This window comes from Gobius niger, assembly GCF_951799975.1.
Source record: "Gobius niger genome assembly, chromosome: 12".
NCBI lineage: Eukaryota > Metazoa > Chordata > Actinopteri > Gobiiformes > Gobiidae > Gobius > Gobius niger.
In genome coordinates, this window is record NC_136863.1 from 28,187,346 (window position 1) to 28,208,698 (window position 21,353).

General features: G+C 44.3%; 1 protein-coding gene across 2 annotated transcripts; it reads left to right on the forward strand.

Annotated features, from left to right (window-relative positions):
* The first annotated feature begins 3,120 nt into the window (after window positions 1-3,120).
* On the forward strand, window positions 3,121-6,696 carry lrrc4.2 (leucine rich repeat containing 4.2). Of its 2 annotated transcripts, XM_079567250.1 has the most exons (3): window positions 3,121-3,364; window positions 3,492-3,627; window positions 3,779-6,696. In XM_079567250.1, the coding sequence occupies exon 3, from the start codon at window positions 3,900-3,902 to the stop codon at window positions 5,892-5,894; it is 1,995 nt and encodes a 664-aa protein (XP_079423376.1). In that variant the 5' UTR covers window positions 3,121-3,364; window positions 3,492-3,627; window positions 3,779-3,899; the 3' UTR covers window positions 5,895-6,696. The 2 variants fall into 2 exon arrangements, with proteins under 2 accessions (XP_079423376.1, XP_079423377.1); XM_079567251.1 differs by lacking the exon at window positions 3,121-3,364 and having other exon boundaries at window positions 3,393-3,627.
* Window positions 6,697-21,353: the final 14,657 nt, after the last annotated feature.

Consider the following 21,353-nt stretch of genomic DNA (forward strand, 5'->3'; position numbering starts at 1 on the left):
GAGTTATGATAGCTGCTTCACTCACTCGGGCGCATTACATACGTCACGACCAAACGCTAGCGAAAATCAGATCCAATCGTTTCAAAGGAGTTCACTCCTCCCACCTGATAACGGAGCTCAATTGTGTAGGTCCAGACCCTTGTACGAAATGCAATGAGTACGAGGGTCTGGTAAAACGAGGCTAAGTTAAGGCTGCACAATATCGCACAAAATCTTAGTTGAAGCATTGTCTGTATCACAAGAAGCCACAATATATGGCAGCATCACTAAAGTCTTCACCTTACTGAGATTGGCACATTTTTTTGCAAACTCAAGATGATGTAGCCTTTCAATAATTCTTGTTTTGACACAATTTCTGAAAAACGACTTACTTATGATTTGTGTTTCGTTAGAATGGAACATATCGTGTTGAAATGTTGTAGTGAAAAACGCAATATTATCGTTATTGCACATATCGCAAGTTACTTCAATATCGTTCAGCCCTAGAACACGTATCCAAATAGCACTCCTGCATGTTTTAGTTCATAATTTTACTGAAGCAAGGTGATTTTATACCAAGCTTTGTGCGAGGAGATTACTGATACAATGCTACGGAGACTAAAGGAAAAACTGTGTGTGTACTACATAACCTGTATTCAAGGAAAACAGGCTCTCTCAAATGATGATTGGTGTTAGTTCCCTTTTTATGCTGTTTCTCGTCTTCTCGCCGTAACATTTGTAGCAAAGTACACACAACGATTCAACTCATTTCACAAGTGAGATCAGTTCGAGCCGTTAAAGCAACGTTCGTATTGACTCCGGCTCTTCGCCGCGAATGTCACATCACCATTTCCATCCAACTCGTGGAGCTCCTGGGCCGTCGTCTTCCCATCAGTCTCCTTTATGCCTCCTTCTATAGGCTCCCTTTCCCTCTATTACACCAAGGACGTGGCTATAGCCTCCCCTACCCCCTCCAACTCCCCTGGCTGAGTCTCTTCTCTTTCTCCCCCTATCGCTATGTCTTTGGCGCTCATCTTTCTCTGCGATAACGGCACGGCAAGAGGCTCTTTCATCTTGTCCCTCCCCTCCCTCGAGAGAGAAGAGAGAGAGAGAGAGAGAGAGAGAGGACCGGTGCCCACAGTGGACCCCCGAGCAGCGGAGTCAGCGTTTCAGTTCTCGTGTGATGTCAGGGACCCCTTTAAGCTCATACAGTACCCTCGTGAAGCGTTGTTATGCTGCGAGGGGAAGCCTTACACAGAGGCTACAACACACGAGTGGCCTCTTCTTCTCTGTCGCGGGTGGGAAATCACTTACCCAAGCTCTGCTTTTACAAGTGGGGGATGAATTGCGGCGCAGGCTCGCAGTATAGGAATAATAAAAAAAAATAAAAAAAATGAAAGATAAAAGTAGAGTGCTGGAGAGGTTGGATTGGTGCCACGAGTTGTGAGTGGAAGGAAACAGAGTGCGCAGGTGAAAGAAGTGCGGCGGGACACCGGGGCCAGAGGTGCGACGAGAGGAAGGCGAGGAGAGACAGAGGCGCCGAGAGGGGAGACGGGTGGTGTGTGTGTGTGCGTGTACGCATGTGTGTATGTGTGTGTGTGTGTGTGTCTGTGTGTGCGAGTGTGTGTGTGTGCATGCGCCACACGTGTTAATACACAGGAACACTGCATCAAACCAATGCACTGCTCCGAGGCTGGCTGAGCAGCTGAGAGGGAGTGCGTCAGCAGTGCATTCACGTTGCCACTGAAGGACAAAGGGAGGGGGGCAGAGCGAGCGTCTTAGGCTGCCTGCAACACGCCGCCACGCGCACCCACCGACCGACCGCGGGAGAGCAGCAGCAGGAGGAGGAGGAGGAGGTGGCGGTGGTGGTGAGGAAGAGGAGGTGGGGGAGGAACGGGGGGGAGTGGGGGGGCTGGAGAATAAACAAGAGCGAGAAGACGCGGATTAGAATGCTACCCGTGCGCTGGTGTGACGGTGGGCTGCCCGTTTGAGCGCGTCCCGCTCGCGTGCGCCGCGCTCCTCGATCTTTCTTTTCGCTCTTGATCTGTCACTTCTCTCTCTCTCTCTCTCTCTCTCTCTCTCTCTCTCCCTCTCTCTCTCTCTCTCCCCTTCTCTCTTAATCTACCCAGTTCCTCCCATCTATCTTTCCCTCTCTCTCCTTCCCGCGTTCTTCTTCTCTGGCTACACTGCAGTGGTCCAGCAGTCCCAGCCGTCCTTCCGCGCGAGTCTTGACAGCCGCGCAGACGCACGCACGCACGCGCTCTCTCTCACGCACGCGCAAGGATAACTGCCACAACTTACTACCTCGGCTCCGGGGGAGGAAGAAAAAAAAAAAACTAAAACTAAAGACATAAAGGTGGCAGAGAGGACAAACAACGCGGCGAGGGACAAGCCTCCCCCCCCACCCACCCACCCCACGTTTACGGATACGCGTCGTCCACACACTCCTCCTCGTCACTCCCGGCGCTTTTTTTTTTTCTCTTTTTTTTTTGGGATTCACACTCGTCGCAGAATAGGACAGGAGCGCTTCTTCTTCTTCTTCTTCTTCTTCTTCTTCTTCTTCGCCGTTCTCTCTCTATACCCTCTCTCCTCCTTTTTTTTTTTTCTTCATCCTTCTTCCTCCTCTCTCCTCCAAGCCTTTGCGAGGCTCCAGCAGCGCAGTGCATCCCCTTTCCCACCCCCCCATCCTCAGCCACCATCTCACCCGCCGCCGCCGCCACCCCCCCCTCTCCCCCCCTCCCTCCCCTCCAGGACCAATAGACGGATTACTGCTAACTGTGCACACGGCAGCCCGCAGCTGCTCTGACCGGGGCCAGCCAGCCAGAGCCGAGCCGAGCCGAGCCAGCCAAGCCAGACCAGACCGACGGTCAGAGAGAGGGGGGGGGAGGAAGAAGAGAGAGAAACGAGCGAGAGAGAGAGGACAGGAGTACGGCTACGGCAGCCACGGAGGAAAGAGGGGGGGGTGATATGACTGTGCCGGGAGTTTTTCAGCCTTTTCTCTGCCTCTCGGTCTCTGTCACAACGGGGTTAATCAGGCACTGACTAGCCCCTGGCAAAGTCACATAGCAAAGAGGGGGGGGGGGGGGATCTGACCACCGAAAACAGCGGAGAGCGATCTTCTTTCCCTATGCACGCGCGCCACCGGACCCCCTGAACGGACTGAGGAATTTTATTTTTTTATTTTTTTTCCCTTCTTCCACTTCTTTGCCGCTGCTCCCCCCCCCCCCCCCGCGCGACCGTCTCCACGCGCTATGGCTGATTGTGATTTCCCCGAACGCGCCGCCGCCGAGTGCCGATCCGGGGTCCGCAGCCTGGCACGGGAGCCGTTAGAGGGGGCAGGAGGGATCCGCGTACCTGCCGAGCGTGGCTGGCCCTGCATCTGCTCGTAAGTGCTTCTCTCTATTTTTTTTTTCTTCTTTTTTTCTACCCCCCCATGCTGCTTTCAGGCTTTTTAATACCAGGAGCCATTTTGTACCCTTTGGCTAATAAAGGGTCCACATGACTTTTTTCAGAAAGAGGAAAGAAGCAAACAGCTCCCAGCGTTGTCTTTCCATGGCGTGGATTTATAAATGACTGTGGTGCGGGACTTGTTTTTTTTGGACACTGAAGAGAGAGAGAGAAGATACAGTCTGATTTCAAACTAATGAGGTACGTCTTTATGTAATTGTTTCTTTTTTTTTTTCCTCCTGATATTGCTGCAGTGCTTTTGCGTTTATCCAGAAAGCCGCACTTACTCCGTCTCTCTCTCCCCCCCTCTCCCTCTCTGTCTCTCCTCCCCCCCCCCACTGTCATGATGTAGCACCCTCCAACACTGTCGATGGAACTTGGGGGCACCGAGTTGCTCCAACCGGGCTAAGGCGGTCTGTCAGCGGGTGCGTGCCATCTCCCCCTACCATGCCGAACTATGAGCCCTCCGCACCATGAGTCCTCTGGGCCAGGTTAGTGTGCAGCTTACCTGGAACACAGCTTTGCTCGCCGTGCTCTCCCTCATGGTGCCAGCCCTGAGTATGTGCCAGTCGGCGGGGCCTGCCTCGGGCCCCGCGCACCCGCCGAACTGCCCGGGCATGTGCTCGTGCACCAACCAGCTCAGCAAGGTGGTGTGCACGCGGCGGGGCCTGATCCGGGTGCCCCCCAACATCCCGACCAACACCAGATACTTGAACCTGATGGAGAACAGCATCGAGACGATACAGGCCGACACCTTCAGGCACTTGCACCACCTGGAGGTGCTGCAGCTGGGACGCAACGCCATCCGGCAGATCGAGGTGGGAGCGTTTAACGGCCTGACCAGCCTGAACACCCTGGAGCTGTTCGACAACAGGCTGACGGTTATTCCCAGCGGGGCCTTCGAGTACTTGTCCAAGTTGAGAGAACTGTGGCTCAGGAACAATCCCATCGAGAGCATTTCGGCCAACGCCTTCAACCGAGTGCCGTCCCTCATGAGGCTGGACCTGGGCGAGCTGCGGAAATTGGAATATATATCGGACGGGGCCTTCGATGGCCTACAGAACCTCAAGTATCTGAATTTAGGGATGTGTAACCTTCGGGAGTTTCCTCATCTGTCTCCACTGGTGGGATTAGAGGAGCTGGAGATATCCGAGAATGTTTTCCCAGAACTGAAACCGGCGGCCTTCCACGGACTTAAACATTTGCGTAAACTCTGGATTATGAACTCTGCCATCACCATCATTGAGAGAAATGCGTTCGATGACAACACAGCCCTTGTGGAGCTGAATCTGGCCCATAATAACCTGTCAACCCTCCCACACAATCTCTTCTCCCCTCTGCAGTACTTGGTGGAGCTCCATCTGCACCATAACCCGTGGCGCTGTGACTGTGACGTGGTGTGGCTGTCCTGGTGGCTGAGGGAGTACATTCCCACCAACTCCACGTGCTGCGGCCGCTGCCACGTCCCCCTGCACATGAAGGGTCGATACTTGGTGGAGGTGGACCAGGCCACCTTCCAGTGCTCCGCCCCCGTCATCCTGGACGCTCCCCGAGATCTGAATATCTCAGCCGAGAGAGTGGCTGAGCTGAAATGTGGCACAGCTGCCATGAGCTCGGTCCGATGGCTTCTCCCCAACGGCACCATATTGACACACGGTACTGCTCACCCGCGGATATCCGTCCTCAACGACGGAACGCTCAACTTTTCCAATGTGCTCCCCACGGACACCGGCATCTACACGTGCATGGTGAGCAACATGGCGGGGAATTCGAACGCCTCGGCCTACCTAAATGTTAGCAACGCCGAACTCAACACGTCCAATTTGTCTTACTTCACCACGGTGGAGGTGACGGAGGTAGTGGAGCCCACAGTGGAGGAGACCCCTAAACCCAAACCCACACCTCCGGCCTCCCCTTCTGTTTTCCAGCCCGTCTTTATCTCCACCCCCACTGTGCTGTTCCACAGCACGCAGACTCCAAGGCAGGTGACCATCACCACTGCCAAGATCCCCAGTGGGCCAGCTGCCAGCCTGGACGAGGTCATGAAGACCACCAAAATTATCATCGGCTGCTTTGTCGCGGTCACACTGCTGGCAGCTGCCATGTTGATTGCTTTTTATAAGTTACGCAAACGACATCAGCAGAGGAGCACAGTGGCGGCCGTGAGGACCATAGAGATCATTCAGATGGAGGAGGAGGTTCCCCCGGTTCCTCCCACCACCTCTGGATCTAGCGGCTCCGACGACACGGGGCTGGTACTGCCCACCTTAGTGGAACACAACAGCAACACCTTTAAACCCGGATACGCGTCCGCCACTCGCCAGGGGAGCTACGGAGCGCACTGGACCCACAACAACTCTCTGCACCGCTCCGTCAGGCAGCACCACAGCCACATCAGCACTATCACTGACCCTTACGTCATAAAGACCACTCACGGAAAGGATAAGGTTCAAGAGACCCAAATCTGAGGAGCATTCTCTGGATTACACTGACTCTGCCCCTTCTCTCTCCGCTCATCACGCTGCTCACTCGGCCATGCAATAGAATGCACAAGGAACAAGATGGTAACTTTCTTTTGTACAGACGAGAAAACAGACACTTTTTTTGGTTTTGTTTCTTGTACATCCCTATACATACGTATATAAATATGAAAAAAAAAAATACAAATATATATCTATATATAAATGAATGGCAGTGGTGAGACCTGCAGATTATATTAGAAAAGAAAGTAATTTGAAACTATTTTCTAATAACTAATGACTTCTATTTAAAAAAAAAAAAAGGGGGAAAAAAATGACAAAGCTACCGATTTGTTCTATTGTCTTCAGAGAGGGTCTCGCGTCTGTCTTAACGCAGGATGAGGGCGTTTCAGTTTTTTTTTTTCTTTTCATTTTTCGTCCATATTTAGAATGCAGTAAAAAGTCTTTCACAACAGACGACCCCCCCCCCCTTCCCTCCCCAGTGTGTCAGCTCCCAAGTTTGTACTGTGCCAAATAATCATATGCAATAAACCAGTCGGGTTATAGTCCACGGACCAACAACGATTGACCCACCAGGGATAGGAAAAAAAAAAAAAGTAACCGTGCCGTGTGTCCGTCCAGCGCAGCGATAGCGATGGCACAGATAGAAATGTGCCGTTCAGTAGCTATCAGCCAAAACGCTTTTGTGCTGCAGTGAGTTTCTTCTGCAGCCAAGGATTAACTCTATGTTCGCCGGAGCTAAGCCCGTGTTCATTTTTTTTTCCTTTCTTTTTCTTTCGCCAGTGCCAGTTTTTGCGTCTTGAGTTGTAAAATTGTAAAACATGTTCCCACGACCTCACAATGAAAAAAGATGTCATGTCAGTTGCTGGCCTCTCAGTCGATGCAAATACTTTGTTCTCTCGTCACTTGGGTGCATTTTTTTTTTCCCTTCTTTTTTTTTTCTTCCTGTAATTCCTTAAGGTTTTGTTTTTTGTTTGTTTTGGACATGCTTCTCTATGGCTTGTGTAGTGTTTTAGGGCTAATCTAGTAAATGCATTACAGCGGTTGCCTGACTTGTCTCTGCAAGGGCTCATTCCGATGCTAATTGTTTCAGAAGGAGCACACACGTGCGGGGAGGTGATACGGGGCTGACCGAGGCGGCCTTCGGAGAGAAGCTAAAAAGAGAGAGAGAGAGAGAGAGAGAGAGAGAGAAAAAGAAGAGACGACCGAGAAATGTTGAATGTCAGAAACTGGGGCTTTTTTCACAGACTTACATTTGGGGGTGGGGGGGGGGTTACTTTTCGTTTTGAACTGTTTCATTCGAGCAACAACTATTTTTATGGAGAGACAACGGAGGCTATGGAAAATAAAAATAAAAAAATCTTGGGTTTGTATTTCTCTAAAACGGAAACCCCGATGTTTGTGTTTTTTGTTTTTTTTTGTTTTTGAATTCTCGGCAGGTATGGACTTTTCATGCAGTGGTCAATGTGGAGTATAAAAATGACTGAACTTACCCCGTATGAGGCTTGTTTTATGATGTTTTGTGCAAACACATGCCGGAGTGCTGCTCACACATTCTGCTTCTTCAGCGCAGGGATCAGCATATGACTTTAACCTCTTACCCCGCCTTCACCGAGCGCATTTTCTCTAGTTCAGCTTTATCCAAATCTAAAAGCTTCTCTGTTGAGGAGCGTACAGCCTATAGGCCAGTGTAGCTCCTCATTTGTAAAAGGTAAACCTACAAAACTCGTTTTTCATTGCGTCGTCGTCACGTTTTTGTTCACTTTTATGTTGCGCTTCCGTCGCTCTTTTGTTGCTCTTTTATCGCTCTTTCATCGCTCTTTCAGCAGTCTTTCATCATTCTTTCATTGCTCTTTTTTGCTCTTTTGTTGCTCTTTCATCATTCTTTCATTGCTCTTTTACACTCTTTCATCACTCTTATGGCGTTTTGTATCACTCTTTCGCCGCTCTTTCGTCACTCATTTGTCTTTGTGTTATCACTCTTTTGCCGCTCTTTCACCACTCTTTTATCGCTCTTTTATTGTTTTGTATCACTCTTTTGCCGCTCTTTCACCACTCTTTTATCGCTCTTTTATTGTTTTGTATCACTCTTTTGCCGCTCTTTCGCCACTCTTTCGCCACTCTTATTGCTCTTTTATCGTTTTGTATCACTCTTTCGCCGCTCTTTCGTCACTCATGTATCGTTGTGTTATCACTCTTTTGCCGCTCTTTCATCGCTCTTTTATTGTTTTGTATCACTCTTTCGCCACTCATGTACCTTTGTGTTATCACTCTTTTGCCGCTCTTTCATCGCTCTTTTATTGTTTTGTATCACTCTTTTGCCGCTCTTTCACCACTCTTTTATCGCTCTTTTATTGTTTTGTATCACTCTTTTGCCGCTCTTTCGCCACTCTTGTGTCACTCTGTCGTCGCTCTTTTGTTGCTCTTTTGTTGCTTTTTATTGCTCTTTCATCACTCTTTTTTTACTCTTTATCGCTCTGTTATCGTTTTGTATCACTCTTTCATCGCTTTTTCATCGCTTGTGTCTTTGTGCTATCACTCTTTCGCCACTCTTGTGTCACTCTGTTGTCGCTCTTTCATCATTTTGTTGAGTTTTTATCATCCATGTTTATGTCTCATTTTGGTCGCTATTTTGTGCAACAACTAATTTGAAAGCTAAGACCTACAAAACTGATCTAAATGTATCTTTTTTTATTGTGTTGTTGCCGTGTTTTTCTCTTTGATGGCATTTTTGCCACTTTTTTGTTGCTCTTTGGTGGCTTTTTTGTGTTTGTCACATTTTTTTCACTTGTTTTATCGCATTTCTGACATATTTTGAGGCTTTTCTTAAAAAGCTTTTAGGGCAAAGCCAAACTGTAAAAACTATGTTGGGTTCAGGCGGGGGTTAAGAGGTTAAAGAAAAGGAGTAAAGTCCAACTCCTTATTGAGTCCTGAATACCCTGCTGTTGGGACCCCTCTGCAGAAGTAACCCTGACATTGCGTTGCAAAAGCCAGGCTCCCTCGTGTATTCAGTCACAAATAGTGACATGTTTTATATCCACCTGTCCTGAAGGCTCCCTGAGATGACGCTCTAACCCAAACATGGTATTTTTCTTTCTGGGAGGTACTCGATACGGAAGAGCAGAGAAATGTGTTGTGTGTGCCACATGTTCCTAAACTTTAGATTTTTGATCCACTCATGCAACAAAATATCCACTTCATCTCCTACAGGCTCCAAACTTCCAAGTATTGGACTAACAATGTTTTGAAGGTTTTTTTCTGGGAGAATTCTAGATATTTAATTCCCAGCCTGATTTATTGAGTTTTGAACCCAACAAAGGCAACTAAGAGATTTTACAGATCTATAATTAAAAGAAAATCTTTGTGACAATATATCACAAAATAAACCCATACATTTCTGGGTCTATCCATTATTTAGATTTCGTTACTGAAAATATCTGTGCCTTTTTTCCCCCTCATATTTATATCAGTAATGTATGATTCGGCGCCAGAAATAAAACGCCGTCTCGCACGCTACATTTGACAGCAATACTGTCTGGAACTGAGATTATACACTTGTAATGGGGGTGAGCTCAGCTACAACTCCAAATATTTGTCCAAAAGCTCATCTCATTGGTCAAAGTGATGGGCACAGGGGGTTCTGATCAGTCGCCGAGATCAGCACTTTAGAAAAATAATAGTCATTCATTTCACTTAGGCTACGCAATCTATTTAAATTGGTCGCACATTTAAAGTTACAGACTATCACTTTAAGTGTAGAAGTTGATTGATTTTGTTACAGGTGAAATAATGCTTCTTCCAGTGGCCATCTTGTCTCAAAATAGTTCAAATCTGCTCCAAATCAGTAAAATGCTCTTTGTTCAAGCTTTTATCTAACCTTTGAATCATTCTTTTCCCAGTGCAGGGCTAAACTATCACGATGTTTGCACATTTTTACTCAAACTTGCAGAAATGATGGGAATTGGGTGTTGTTCCCTATTCCTAACATGTTGGAGTGAGACCAGTAAATATTGAAACAAATTCAACAAAAAACTCATCAAAACTATATATTTTTTGCAGTGAATTATAACTATAGAATGAAAACCAGCTGTTTTTGTATTCACGTCTACAATCAAGAGTAAAACATTGCTGGTTTAGTCTCACATTAACACATCAAGGCTTTGGTCATGTGAGCAGCACTTTGGTTTCATTATTTCAGGAAGAATAACACAGTAGAGCCATGCGGTGCTACTGGTTAGCATCAAATCAATCAATCGACTTTGTTACCGAAGATGACAAACCGTGAGAGCTTCTTACTGAGGCATCATTAATTCAGTTATGTTTCGCTAAGTTTTTCTGTCTGTGCCTTTGCAAACAATGGGTTATAATGCACAGTGACCCCACGTGATTTATGCCTGACAGTAACATTACATTCACAATAAGCAGTTTGGAACCATTTGTTTGGAACCCTGCTAGTCATGAATGTAAACTATTGGGGACAGGAAGTACTTGTAAATAACATGGGGTCACTGTGGACCTGCAAGTTCTTTTCTTCATGTTCCCCATGTGGGAGTTTCTTTCGCTGTCGATCCCCCCAAAAAAACCCACGCCTCAGACTTTACTTTCTTCCAGGGAGGGTAAAAGTGTGGAGTTATTCAGATCCACCTCATTCACCTGTGTCTACTTTCCATGACAGCAGCAGCAGCGTTTCTTACCCGTGTTGCCAGTTCATTTCGTCGACCAAAATATGTAGTCTTAATTTTAGTCAAAGTGATATTTTGGCTGAATAAAATTGGACTAAAACTAAATTAAAAGTTTTTCATGAGACTAAAACTATGACTGAAATGTCCAGATATTTTAGTCGACTAAAATACAAATGAAAAGGAGACTAAAATCATCCAAACTTCTATTGACAGTCTGAAAGAGCCTCAGATCATGTAAATTCTCTGCCAAAGGATCAGCTGAGCTTTGTTCATGTGGGAGAAGATCCATGAAGCAGAGGAACAAGATTAAATATGATTAGAATGAATATTATAAATGCAAAGTCGACCAAATTTGTCTTAAATTTAGTCCACTAAAAAATTAAATTTACTTGCAATAGTCTTTTGACTAAATCCCGACTTACATTGAATTACATTTTTGTCAAAAGACTAAGACTAAAACTATGTTGTCAAAATGAACACAGTTTCTCACTGACCCTCATTCTGCCAGAGAGGTGCCATGATTAGGGGAGTCGGGACGAGACACCATAATTCCCTGAGGTACTTTGTAGCAGAGGGACCAGAAGTGTTTTTTTCTGGTGTATTTAGCGATTATCTTCTAGTGCAGTGATAACGATTATTAAAAAATGCGGTGATTAATAAGTTGCTGAATTTTTTAATTGCGAGTAACAATATCAGTGTTTATCGTCCCATAGTCTACACCGGGAAACCGCTAAACTTAAAAGGGACTAGGTGCAAGTTGGTAATTGTTATACTCACTACTGCCACCTCAGGTCTTACGTGTAACTACAGGTTCTATATTAAGCTCGTGCATGACGGCACTTCTGACCCGAAGTAACAACTTTTTGAGTGACAGTGCAGGATTTTAGAGGCAGCTGTGGTGAACAGGTCTGAGCTCAACATGTAGGGGGAGGAAAATACAACATTTTAACATTTTAAAACTCTGTATAGTCCCTTTAAATACAGTACGTTACTGTAGCAGTGTCAAACACAAGGCCTGCGGGCCACATGCGGCCCGCGATTTGTTTTAATGTGGCCCTTTGTAGAGCATGAATTTCTGAGTATGTAAAAAAAAAAGTAAAAGTAAGTCTCTTGCCCATTCCTGTTCGGAGTTATGATTTTTTAAAGAAATAACCAGTTTGCTCATTCCAGTCACTAGGGGGCGGCTTAAATACAAATAAGAAAAGAAAGAATTCCACACATGTCAGAGGACGCTGGCATAATAAGAGATCAGGATATAAACAGCATATTATAGCCATGTGGTAAATGGTCAGTCTGCCCCAGGGCGGCTGTGGCTACAATAGTAAACCCACCGCCATTGAGTGTGGAGTAAATGAATAAAGACTTTATGTAGCACTTTGACAAACGTCTGACACAGGCCCGACTTCGACACCCCTGCTCTTGGTAAAGGGATAAAGTGTAAAATTGCAGAACCACCTGGAGAAGCCCATGTATCTCCACTGGAGCCACAGTTTAAGAACAAAACAAATACGCTTTTATCCAGAGAATGGGTTTTCACCGAGTTCTGGAGACTGATTAGCATATAACAGAGCTAGCCGTTAGGATTTGGGCCTAGCCTTCTCCGAGGCCTACTGCTTTTATGAAATGTCACAATAATTCATCTTCAGCTTGCGTCAGTGTCGGGCACAGTCGTGTTCCTCCGAGGACGACAAAGGGTCGCAGTAAACACAAGTGGCATCGTTTAAGCAAAGACACTCACATTCATCAACAAAAGCATTTTTCCCAGAGTTTTCAAGGGCCGCACGAACTTCCCACTGCAGAGGGTAAATTAAGTGTAGCATTTATTCCTAAGGTGTTTCTGAAGGTACTGGAACTCTGAAGTTTTGAAATCCTACATCGAAGATTTGACTTATTTGCAAATGTGAACCTCAAGAAATATACAGTCATTATTGAGAAATCTGTGAACTGGCCCACTCAGTTAATTCTAAAGTGCTTTAGAGCAGAACGCTTTTGGATTGCCTCGAGGGACACACCCATATTTATTTATTTATTGGTTTATTTGGTCGGGACAGTGCACGTTAACGAATAAGCCACATCATTTCCATCCGTCGTCCCCCATGTGCACTCTCAAACACACTCTCATACATCCTGGCCTATTGTACATGTTTTTTTGTGGTAGGAGAAACCGGAGTACCCGAAGGAAACCGACGCAGACACGGGGAGAACATGCAAACTCCACACAGAAAGGCCCTGTCTAGGTGGGACCAGTGTTAATTTTGACAACAGATTTTATTTTAGTTTTAGTCTTGGTCTTTTGACTAAAATGTAATTTAATTTTAGTCAAGATTTAGTCAGAAAAAACTTTTTAGTTTTTAGTCTAGTTTTAATTTAGTCGACTTATATTTATAATATTCATTATAATCATATTTAATCGAGGTCCTCGACTTCATGGAGCTTCTCCAACATGAATAAAGCTCAGACCTGTTCATTTGGCAGATAATTTAAATGATATGAGGCTCTTTCAGACGGTCAATAGAAGTTTGGATGATTTTAGTCTCTTCTTTTCATTTTTATTTAGTCTTATTTTAGTCGACTAAAATATCTGGACATTTTAGTCATAGTTTTAGTCTCATGAGAAAGTTTTAATTTAGTTTTAGTCCAATTTTAGTCGACAAAAATATCACTTTGACTAAAATTAAGACTAAATATTTTAGTCGACGAAATAAACACTGGGTGGGACCCTAACCCGGGACCTTCTAGCTGTGAAGCGCTAACCGCTGTGCTACCGTCCCCAGAGCCGATCCTGGAAATAATCTGGCATCTGGTATCAATTCCAAATATCCGATTCTGAACAGAAAAGTATTTTGCCTATCGAACCTTTTAAAAACACAACCATTACCAACTTAATCTGAGTAAATATGGACATGCCGCAACTCTTTTTGAGAATTCAATCACTGAGTTAGTTTTGCGTCATTTTGATTGCTGCGCTAAAGGCTAGCAGCATTATGCTAGTGCCTACGTCAGCTAATCAAAGCTGGGACAGAAACTATGGCTGTGTCCGAATGTCCACCCTAGTCCCTAACCCCTCATTCACTACACAGGCCCGCACTATAGTCGACTATATAGTCACTGATTCTGTTGGTGATTGGGACAGAAGCCACTACTTCTTCCGAGCTGCGTGATGTCACAAGCGTACTGGGGCAAACAGATTATAATTTTTTTTTCTTTTATCAGAATTGATTTAATGTTACAAAGGTTTATTTTATGAAACAGAAGGACAGTTTGGGCACTTTTGCAAGCGTTTTATTTGACTGAATTAAACCAATCATGAAAAATAACAGTAATCACTCCAGCGTGCAGAAAGTATGTCAGTTCGCTAAACTCCGGGTGTATTGTATTTCTGCGATGAAGACCAAACTTAGCCTGGGAATCCCCGTGCTGCTGTGTGCGCTCGAATCATGGCCGAGATCTTCACATGGATTTGGGACCAATCACAGAACGGGGAGGGACGGCAAGAGGATGAAGCACTATTCGACGAATGGAAGCTTGCAGTTTGTTTACGGATAAAAAAAATAAAAAAAAGTTTACGTTTATTTACAGATCCAACATGACAGCAGCGATAGCCAGGCTAAACCAAACTCATGAGACAGTGGCACATTTATGAATAAATACGAGTCAGATACATTTTATTTCACATGTATTTTACATGAAAGAAGAAAACGGCTTGGATTATTGCCTTCTTTGTCCGAGAGAGGAAGCTATCGGTCATTTAACAGCTCCAGCTAAAGGTAAGCAGCTAACGTTAGCAACTTTTCACTGTAACTTTTTATATTCAAGTCGTTTATTCTTCAGAAATACTGTACATGACTGAAACAGCGGATTTCATTGTATTTATATTGACCCGTTCAGTGACCACCTCTGCTCACTACTTTTCAGAGTGCATTGTGGGAAATTTTGAGTGCACTACTTTTTTCTCTCTGGACATTTGAATGTCCAGCGAGAAAAAAGTAGTGCACTCAAAATTTCCCCTACAAAATGGCGTATCCACTATATAGTGCACTATATAGGGAATAGTGTGGACATTCAGACACAGCCTACAACTCTAAGGCAGTGTTTCCCAACCAGGGGTACGTGGACCCCAGGGGGTAGATCTAAAAAGAAGGCACATTTGCAGTGAAAGGCTTTGAGTTTCAGAGTGTTTTTGCTTTATTTACCATTATACACAACTAAATACCAGTAAGTCGGAGTTCAGCAGAGATAGTTTGATGGATTTGTTCCCAGGTTTTAATTGAGTAAACTGACCACAGCCCCTGATAATAGAACAAATAAAGAAGTATTTTGCCTGCAGTAGCTTCCCCATTTTAATTCCGGTTACGGTGCGGCCGTCGACTCTCTGTTTGCGTTTGTTTCCTGGAGAAATCTGGAGACGATGTTGTAACCCTAACCTAAATCCCCCCTCCCTGTGCGTCTGCCCAGCGTCTGCATGAATGCCCCTCTAAGTGAGCGGGTGTACAACGCCGCATTATGCCCCCCGGCGGTGCTCTACATGCAGGTCAGATCGGCTGTGGGGCTTTGATGCCTCGCCGCCGCCGCTCTCCACATTGATTGCCCAGTGACAGTCGAGGAGGGGGGGGGGGGGGGGGTACACATACCCCGCGTTTCGTTGGACACTTTGCTGGCTGTTCCTTATGCAGCTGCGAGTTCACTCATGTGTATGGAAATGGGTGTTGCAGTTATCGTCCCCATGCCTGGTTAATGTGAGGAAAAAGGGTGTGGGCTTGTTGTTTTAACCCCTGCCTTAACCGAGCACATTATTCTCCAGTTCTTGCATTACCCAAATCTAAAAGCTTCTTTAACTGAGAGCTCACAGCATAGAGGCCAGTGACACCGTTTGAAAGACGTTCAAAACTGATCTATGATTTTTGCCTCGTTGTCGTAACTCTTTTGTCACTTTTTTGTTGTTTTTTTCATCACTCTTTTTGAACCTTTATGGAAATTTTTTGATCATTTTTTTGTTGCGTTTTGTAACTTTTGCGTTGTTTTTTTTCAATGCTTTCTTGCATTTTCATCCTCATTTACGCTCTGTTTTTGTTGGTACTTTGACGCTTTTAGATTTGGGTTATGCCGAGCTGGTCTGAGCGAGTGTTTATAAATGTGATGAAATAAGTGAATAGTTCCCACAGATGTGACCACATAATGAACTAATTCAGTTTAAAAATGCGTTTTTATTACGACTTGTCCTTTTGTATGTAGAGGACATCTCATCGCCATTGGCTGTTAGCCTGATAAACCACACCCACTTCTTTCTGCGAGAAAGAAGGTGGGTCTGGCCATACATGGTGAACAATATCGCGGCCGTCACAGAGAAATGACACTTGCTGCGGCACTATGTTGTTCGTTCAAATAACTTTAACATTAGCCCAAACTAATAATGGATGAAAGAGTCTCCATAAACCACACCCACTTCTTTCTGCGAGAAAGAAGGTGGGTCTGGCCATACATGGTGAACAATATCGCGGCCGTCACAGAGAAATGACACTTGCTGCGGCACTATGTTGTTCGTTCAAATAACTTTAACATTAGCCCAAACTAATAATGGATGAAAGAGTCGAGGATTTTGCCTCCATGTTCTCTGCGTGAGTTTACATTCAGTTCATATTTTGTGAATTGGACTACAGCTGTCGTCACGTCCGCTAGTTGCTAATTGGTTTATTTCACTGACAATCTGTGCGCGTTTGTCCCACCCCTTCAAACTGCTCCATTTGCTCTGTGACCAGACTGATTCTCTGCGGGGAATGGACAGGGAATAGTATGGCAGAGCCAGGCAAATTGGCTGCGCTAGTTTGTGTCTTAAAGGTCTGGTTGGAGCGCCCTCTGTTGTCCTAAACACCCATTATACGGAGCTCCAGTCTTACCTACTGAGGTAAAAAAAAACAATGAGCACATGTGTAAACCCCCGATCATAAAAATAGAGGACGGGAGAGAGAGATCGGTAAGAAAGATCACTGACAATCTGTTGATGAAGATCCTGCTCTGCACAGATGTTCATGACCGGCTCTTTAAGGTGGCCAGATCTTTTTTTCAGTCAATTTGTCCTAGAACTCCGCCAGACAAAGCCCAACAACAGAGCAGGCCACACAAGTGAAAGATTTGGTCATTCAAAATTATGTGTCAGACGGTTGTAGCTGTAAATATCAGTCCCATTGTCATTTTACATGATTTAAATAAATAAAAAGTGCATTTATCAACGGCATCTTAAGTACACATTTTTGAATTTGTTACATTTCTGCCATGAAATGTGGTCTGATCTTTATTAAAATCACAATATTTGTGTTGGCCATAACCTGCAAACATTCACAGGAGAGTGTGTAATAAGTGAGTGCACCCTTGGACTCAGTATCTGGTTGACCCTCCTTTCGCTGTGATAACTTCATCCAGACGTTTTCTGTAGTTGCAGATTAGACGTGCACAACGATCAGGAGGAATCTTGGACCATTCCTCTTTACAAAACTGTAGCAGTTCAGCAGATTCCTGGGATGTCTGGTGTGAATGGTTTACAGCATCTCAATAGGGTTTAGGTCAGGATTTTGACTGGGTCATTCAAGAACACATATTTTATTCTTTTGAAACCATTCTGAAGTGGATTTGCGTTTGTGCTTTGGGTCATTGTCTTGTTTCAGCTCCATCCTCTGTTTCGATTCTCCTGCTCCAGACTTATACCACAGTGGGTACAGGACTTTGATGTTGATGTGCTGTTCCATTTGTCCTCCACACATGACGTTGTGTGTTCCTCCCAAACTATTCAACTTTGTCCACAGAATATTTTGCCAGTAGTGCTGTGGAGCATCCAAGTGGTCTTTCTTTAAACACACAGAAATGTTTTTTTTTAGACAGCAGTGGCTTTCTCTGTGACGTTCTCCCATGAGCCCCGTTCTAGATCAATGTTTTACATATTGTAGATGTCGGCATGTGCCAGTGATTTCTGGAAGTCTTTAGCTGACACTCTAGGGTTCTTTTTTACCTCATCAAGTATTCTGCGCTGAGCTATTGGAGTCATCTTCACAGAACGGCCACTCCTTTGAAGTAAAGCAACAGTGAAGTCAAACTGTCTCCATTTATGGAAAAAAAAATGATTGGATTTATGAAAATCAAGACTTTTAGAGTTGGTTCTGTAACCTTCTTCATCTTTATACAATTCCGTAGGTCTTCAGAGAGCTCTTTTGAGTGAGGCATGGTGCACATCAGACAATGCTTCTCAACAAGTGACGATTCTTAACTCGTGTGTTTTTCTGTGGCAGCTTTAAGCCACACCTCAGTCATTGGAGTTCAGGTTGTCTCACATCTGACGCTAAGTGTCTGCATAAATGTGTCTAATTTGCTCTTGTAGAATCCAATGAGGAGCCAGGGGGTGTACTTACTTATTCCTCCCTGTCCTGTGAATGTTTACAAGTTATGGTCAATAAAAAATATGATAATATGTAATTGTTTGGGTGGTATTAGTTAAAGCAGACACTGTTTAATCATTCTTCTGATTTTAATAAAGATCAGACCACATTTTATGACCAGTTTAGGCAGAAATGTGAGAAATTCCACTGTATATATTGTGAGTTATCTGGCTGGAGTTATTCAAATGTTACACTGAAAAGAGCTAGTCTTTTGAGCAGCTCTTTGATATGAACGGATCTGGCTCCGAGTCAAGAGCCGTAAAGCGGTGTGACGAACCAATTTCTCCTAAACGTCTCGTCGTGTTTTAGGTTCATTTCATCATAATTTTTAGTCTTTAGACTGAAACTAAATTAACCTCTTAATCCCCACCTGACCCCTCCTGGAGGGGTTCAAGTGCCCGAATGATCCTAGGGGCTCTGTTGTCGGGGGGCTTTGTGCCCCGATAGAGTCATCCGTTAGGGTCCTAAGTGACGGGTCAGACAAAGAGCGGTTCAGAAGCCCCTTATGAGAGAGCAACAGGCCTGAGAATCGTGAGGCCGTCCTTCTGTGGACCCACCACCTGCAGGAGGAGCCATAAGGGGCTGGTGCAATGTGATTTGGGCAGCTCCAATGACTGCACTCACGACCCGGAAACAGCAAAGTGGAAGAAAATGGATGGATGGATGGATGGATGGATGGATGGATGGATGGATCCCCACCTGAACCGAGCGGATTTCCTCCAGTTCAGTTTTGCCCAAATCTAAAAGCTTCTCTTTTTTTTGTATTTTGTATTTTCATCCTTGTTTTCGCTTCTGTTTTGACACTTTTTCAAGAAGCTTTTAGATTTGGGCAAAGCTAAACCGGATAAAATGTAACCAGTTCTAGTAGGGGTGAAGAGAACTAAAGTTGACTAAAATGTCCAGATATTTTTGTTGACTAAAACTTGACTAAATATAAATGAAAAGCAGGGACTGAAATGATCCAAACTCCCACTGACAGTTTGAAAGAGCCTCATATCATTCAAATCCACTGCCAAAGGAACAGCTCTGTGCTTGTACATGAGGAGAAGCAGAGGGCCTTGATTAAATATCATTATAATACATATTATAAATTAGTCGAGTAAATTCACATGCAATTTTAGTTGACTCAACACTGCAAATGGAGAGAATTATTTGACTAAATCTTGACTAAAGTTAAATGACATTTTTGTCTAAGACTAAGACTCAAACTAGATTAAAATAAACGAAGTATGCTTGGCAAGTCTGAAGAGCACCTGATTAGTACATTTGTTTGCTGCTCTTTAACTCACCTGGCTGGAACATTGTCCTCCCTATTGTGCATGTTTTTGAAGGCTTTTGCTTTTAAATTCCCGCTGTGGAATTGGAACTTGATTGTTAACAAAGGAAAATATAATTCAACCCTTTACAAATAGATATTGTACATAAACATTTTTTTTCTCAAACCAATTTTGTGACAAAAAATGATCTGTTGCATTTAACTATATTAAAGGGACAGGAGTTTAAAAATGTTAAATTCTGTATTTTCCTCCCCCTACATGTTCCAGCCATGTCCTAATGTGTAGAATGAGCTCAGAGCTGTCTCTCAAAAAGGTGTTAATTTTGGTCAGAAGTGCCGTCATGCAGGAGCTTAATATAGAGACTGCAGTTACATGTATGACCTGAGGTGGCAGTCGTGAAAAATAACCAACTTGCATCTAGTCCTTTTAAATTGTTCCAAACGATGCTCCTATGAAGGGAAAAAATACCACATTGTATTTGGATGAATAATACACTGTTTACAGTGAAGGTTTGATTTGAAACTTAAAAGTCCAGAGTTTCTAGTCCTCCCTCCTCTTTATCGTTAAAGAGTATTGGGCCTCATTCGCGACATGTTCTTAACACCGTCTTAGGAAGAGAAGAAAACCCTTTTGAGATGTACAGGTTGTATCTATTTAAACATTTTGTAATGAGAGCAGAGTTGCCCAAAGGTTTATGTGGGACCTTCTGTGCGTGGCCCCAATGGCTGAGGTTTTTTCTTTTGGGGTTTTGTTGGTTTTTAGTTTTGGATTTGTGTTTTGCCGTTCATTTCCTCCTCTGGCTGTTGCGCACAGCACTTATTTGTCCTTATATGGTGAATGATAGGCGGTGACATATGCTAATTAGTTCTCCCCAAACTCCCCAATCTCAGAATTCACCAAACTCAGGACACACCTGCAAAGTATTTTCCCTTCTTAAGAACGTGTGGTGAATCTGGCGCAGTTTCCCGACACTTCGAAAGAACGGGTTTTAAGAAGTTTCTTTCGAAGATGTTCATGATTGAGGCCCATTGTTTTCTGTAAACTGTCTGTAAATTTCATGTATTTGTGCGTTGATTCCGTGATCTCTCGTACCAAGGAAGGGTTTATATAGCGAGATGAACCTTCTGCTTTGGTTAAAGGAACCTTTTTACATACCGAGATATGTTCTTACCTGAGCTTAGACGAGTTCTTTAGGACCTGTCTGGTCTTCCCCCGTGCCTTCAGTCACGTAAACACAGCGTAGACGGTGTTAGCATTTAGCCTCTCCTGCTCTCCTCTATAGCTCCAAAACAGGTTAAGATAGAAAATACCAAGCTCTTCCACGTTTTCCCTATTTAAATATGGTTACGTGAAGTGTTACACTACAAAGTATAATGACACAAAATTAAACAAAGTAGATTTTCATAGCGGATAAAAGGGGAAACTATATTGTAAGGTGTAATAATACCAGGATTAATTTGGCGTCCGCACAGTAAAGTGAAGATAGTAGTACGCGGATGTCGAACTACTCCTGGTATTAGTAGCGGCGCCCACGTGAGCCTCCGGAATAAGGTGAATACGTTTGTTAAGTATGACGTCACGACTTCCACTTCCGGGTCAGAGAAAAAAACATAAAAAACTCTTAAAGCAGTACTACGTAACTCTTCCCCCTAGAGGCCATAAGCGCAACTGCAGGTGTAGTAGCAATTTACGATTTTTTAACTTATTAATTGTCTTGGAGAGTAAATACTACGCTGACAGGAAAGGCGAAGGGAGAGAGGGTTACTGTGCATCCAATTATACAATGGAGATATTTTTTTTCACTCAAACCTGGCTGTAAATACTGTTTAAAGTAACGTTAGCCCGCAGTTAGCTTTGCCCGTTAGCATGTTAGCTTCTTCTTCGTGATTCCATTAGTGTGTATTGCTTTCTCCGCACCGGTGGCAATCAAGTTGCAAACATGGTTTTCTGGCCAGAGACACCAGGGAGAGATGAAAGACCCTCCAACCATCCCATAAACACTTGTATTACCCCCACAGGGACTACGAAAAGGATTTATTAAGGTAAACACGTTACTTAGTACTG

What these genes read in the sequence shown, in the direction of transcription:
- lrrc4.2 (XM_079567250.1), top strand. Translation starts at nt 3,900, where the DNA reads ATGAGTCCTCTGGGCCAGGTTAGTGTGCAGCTTACCTGGAACACAGCT.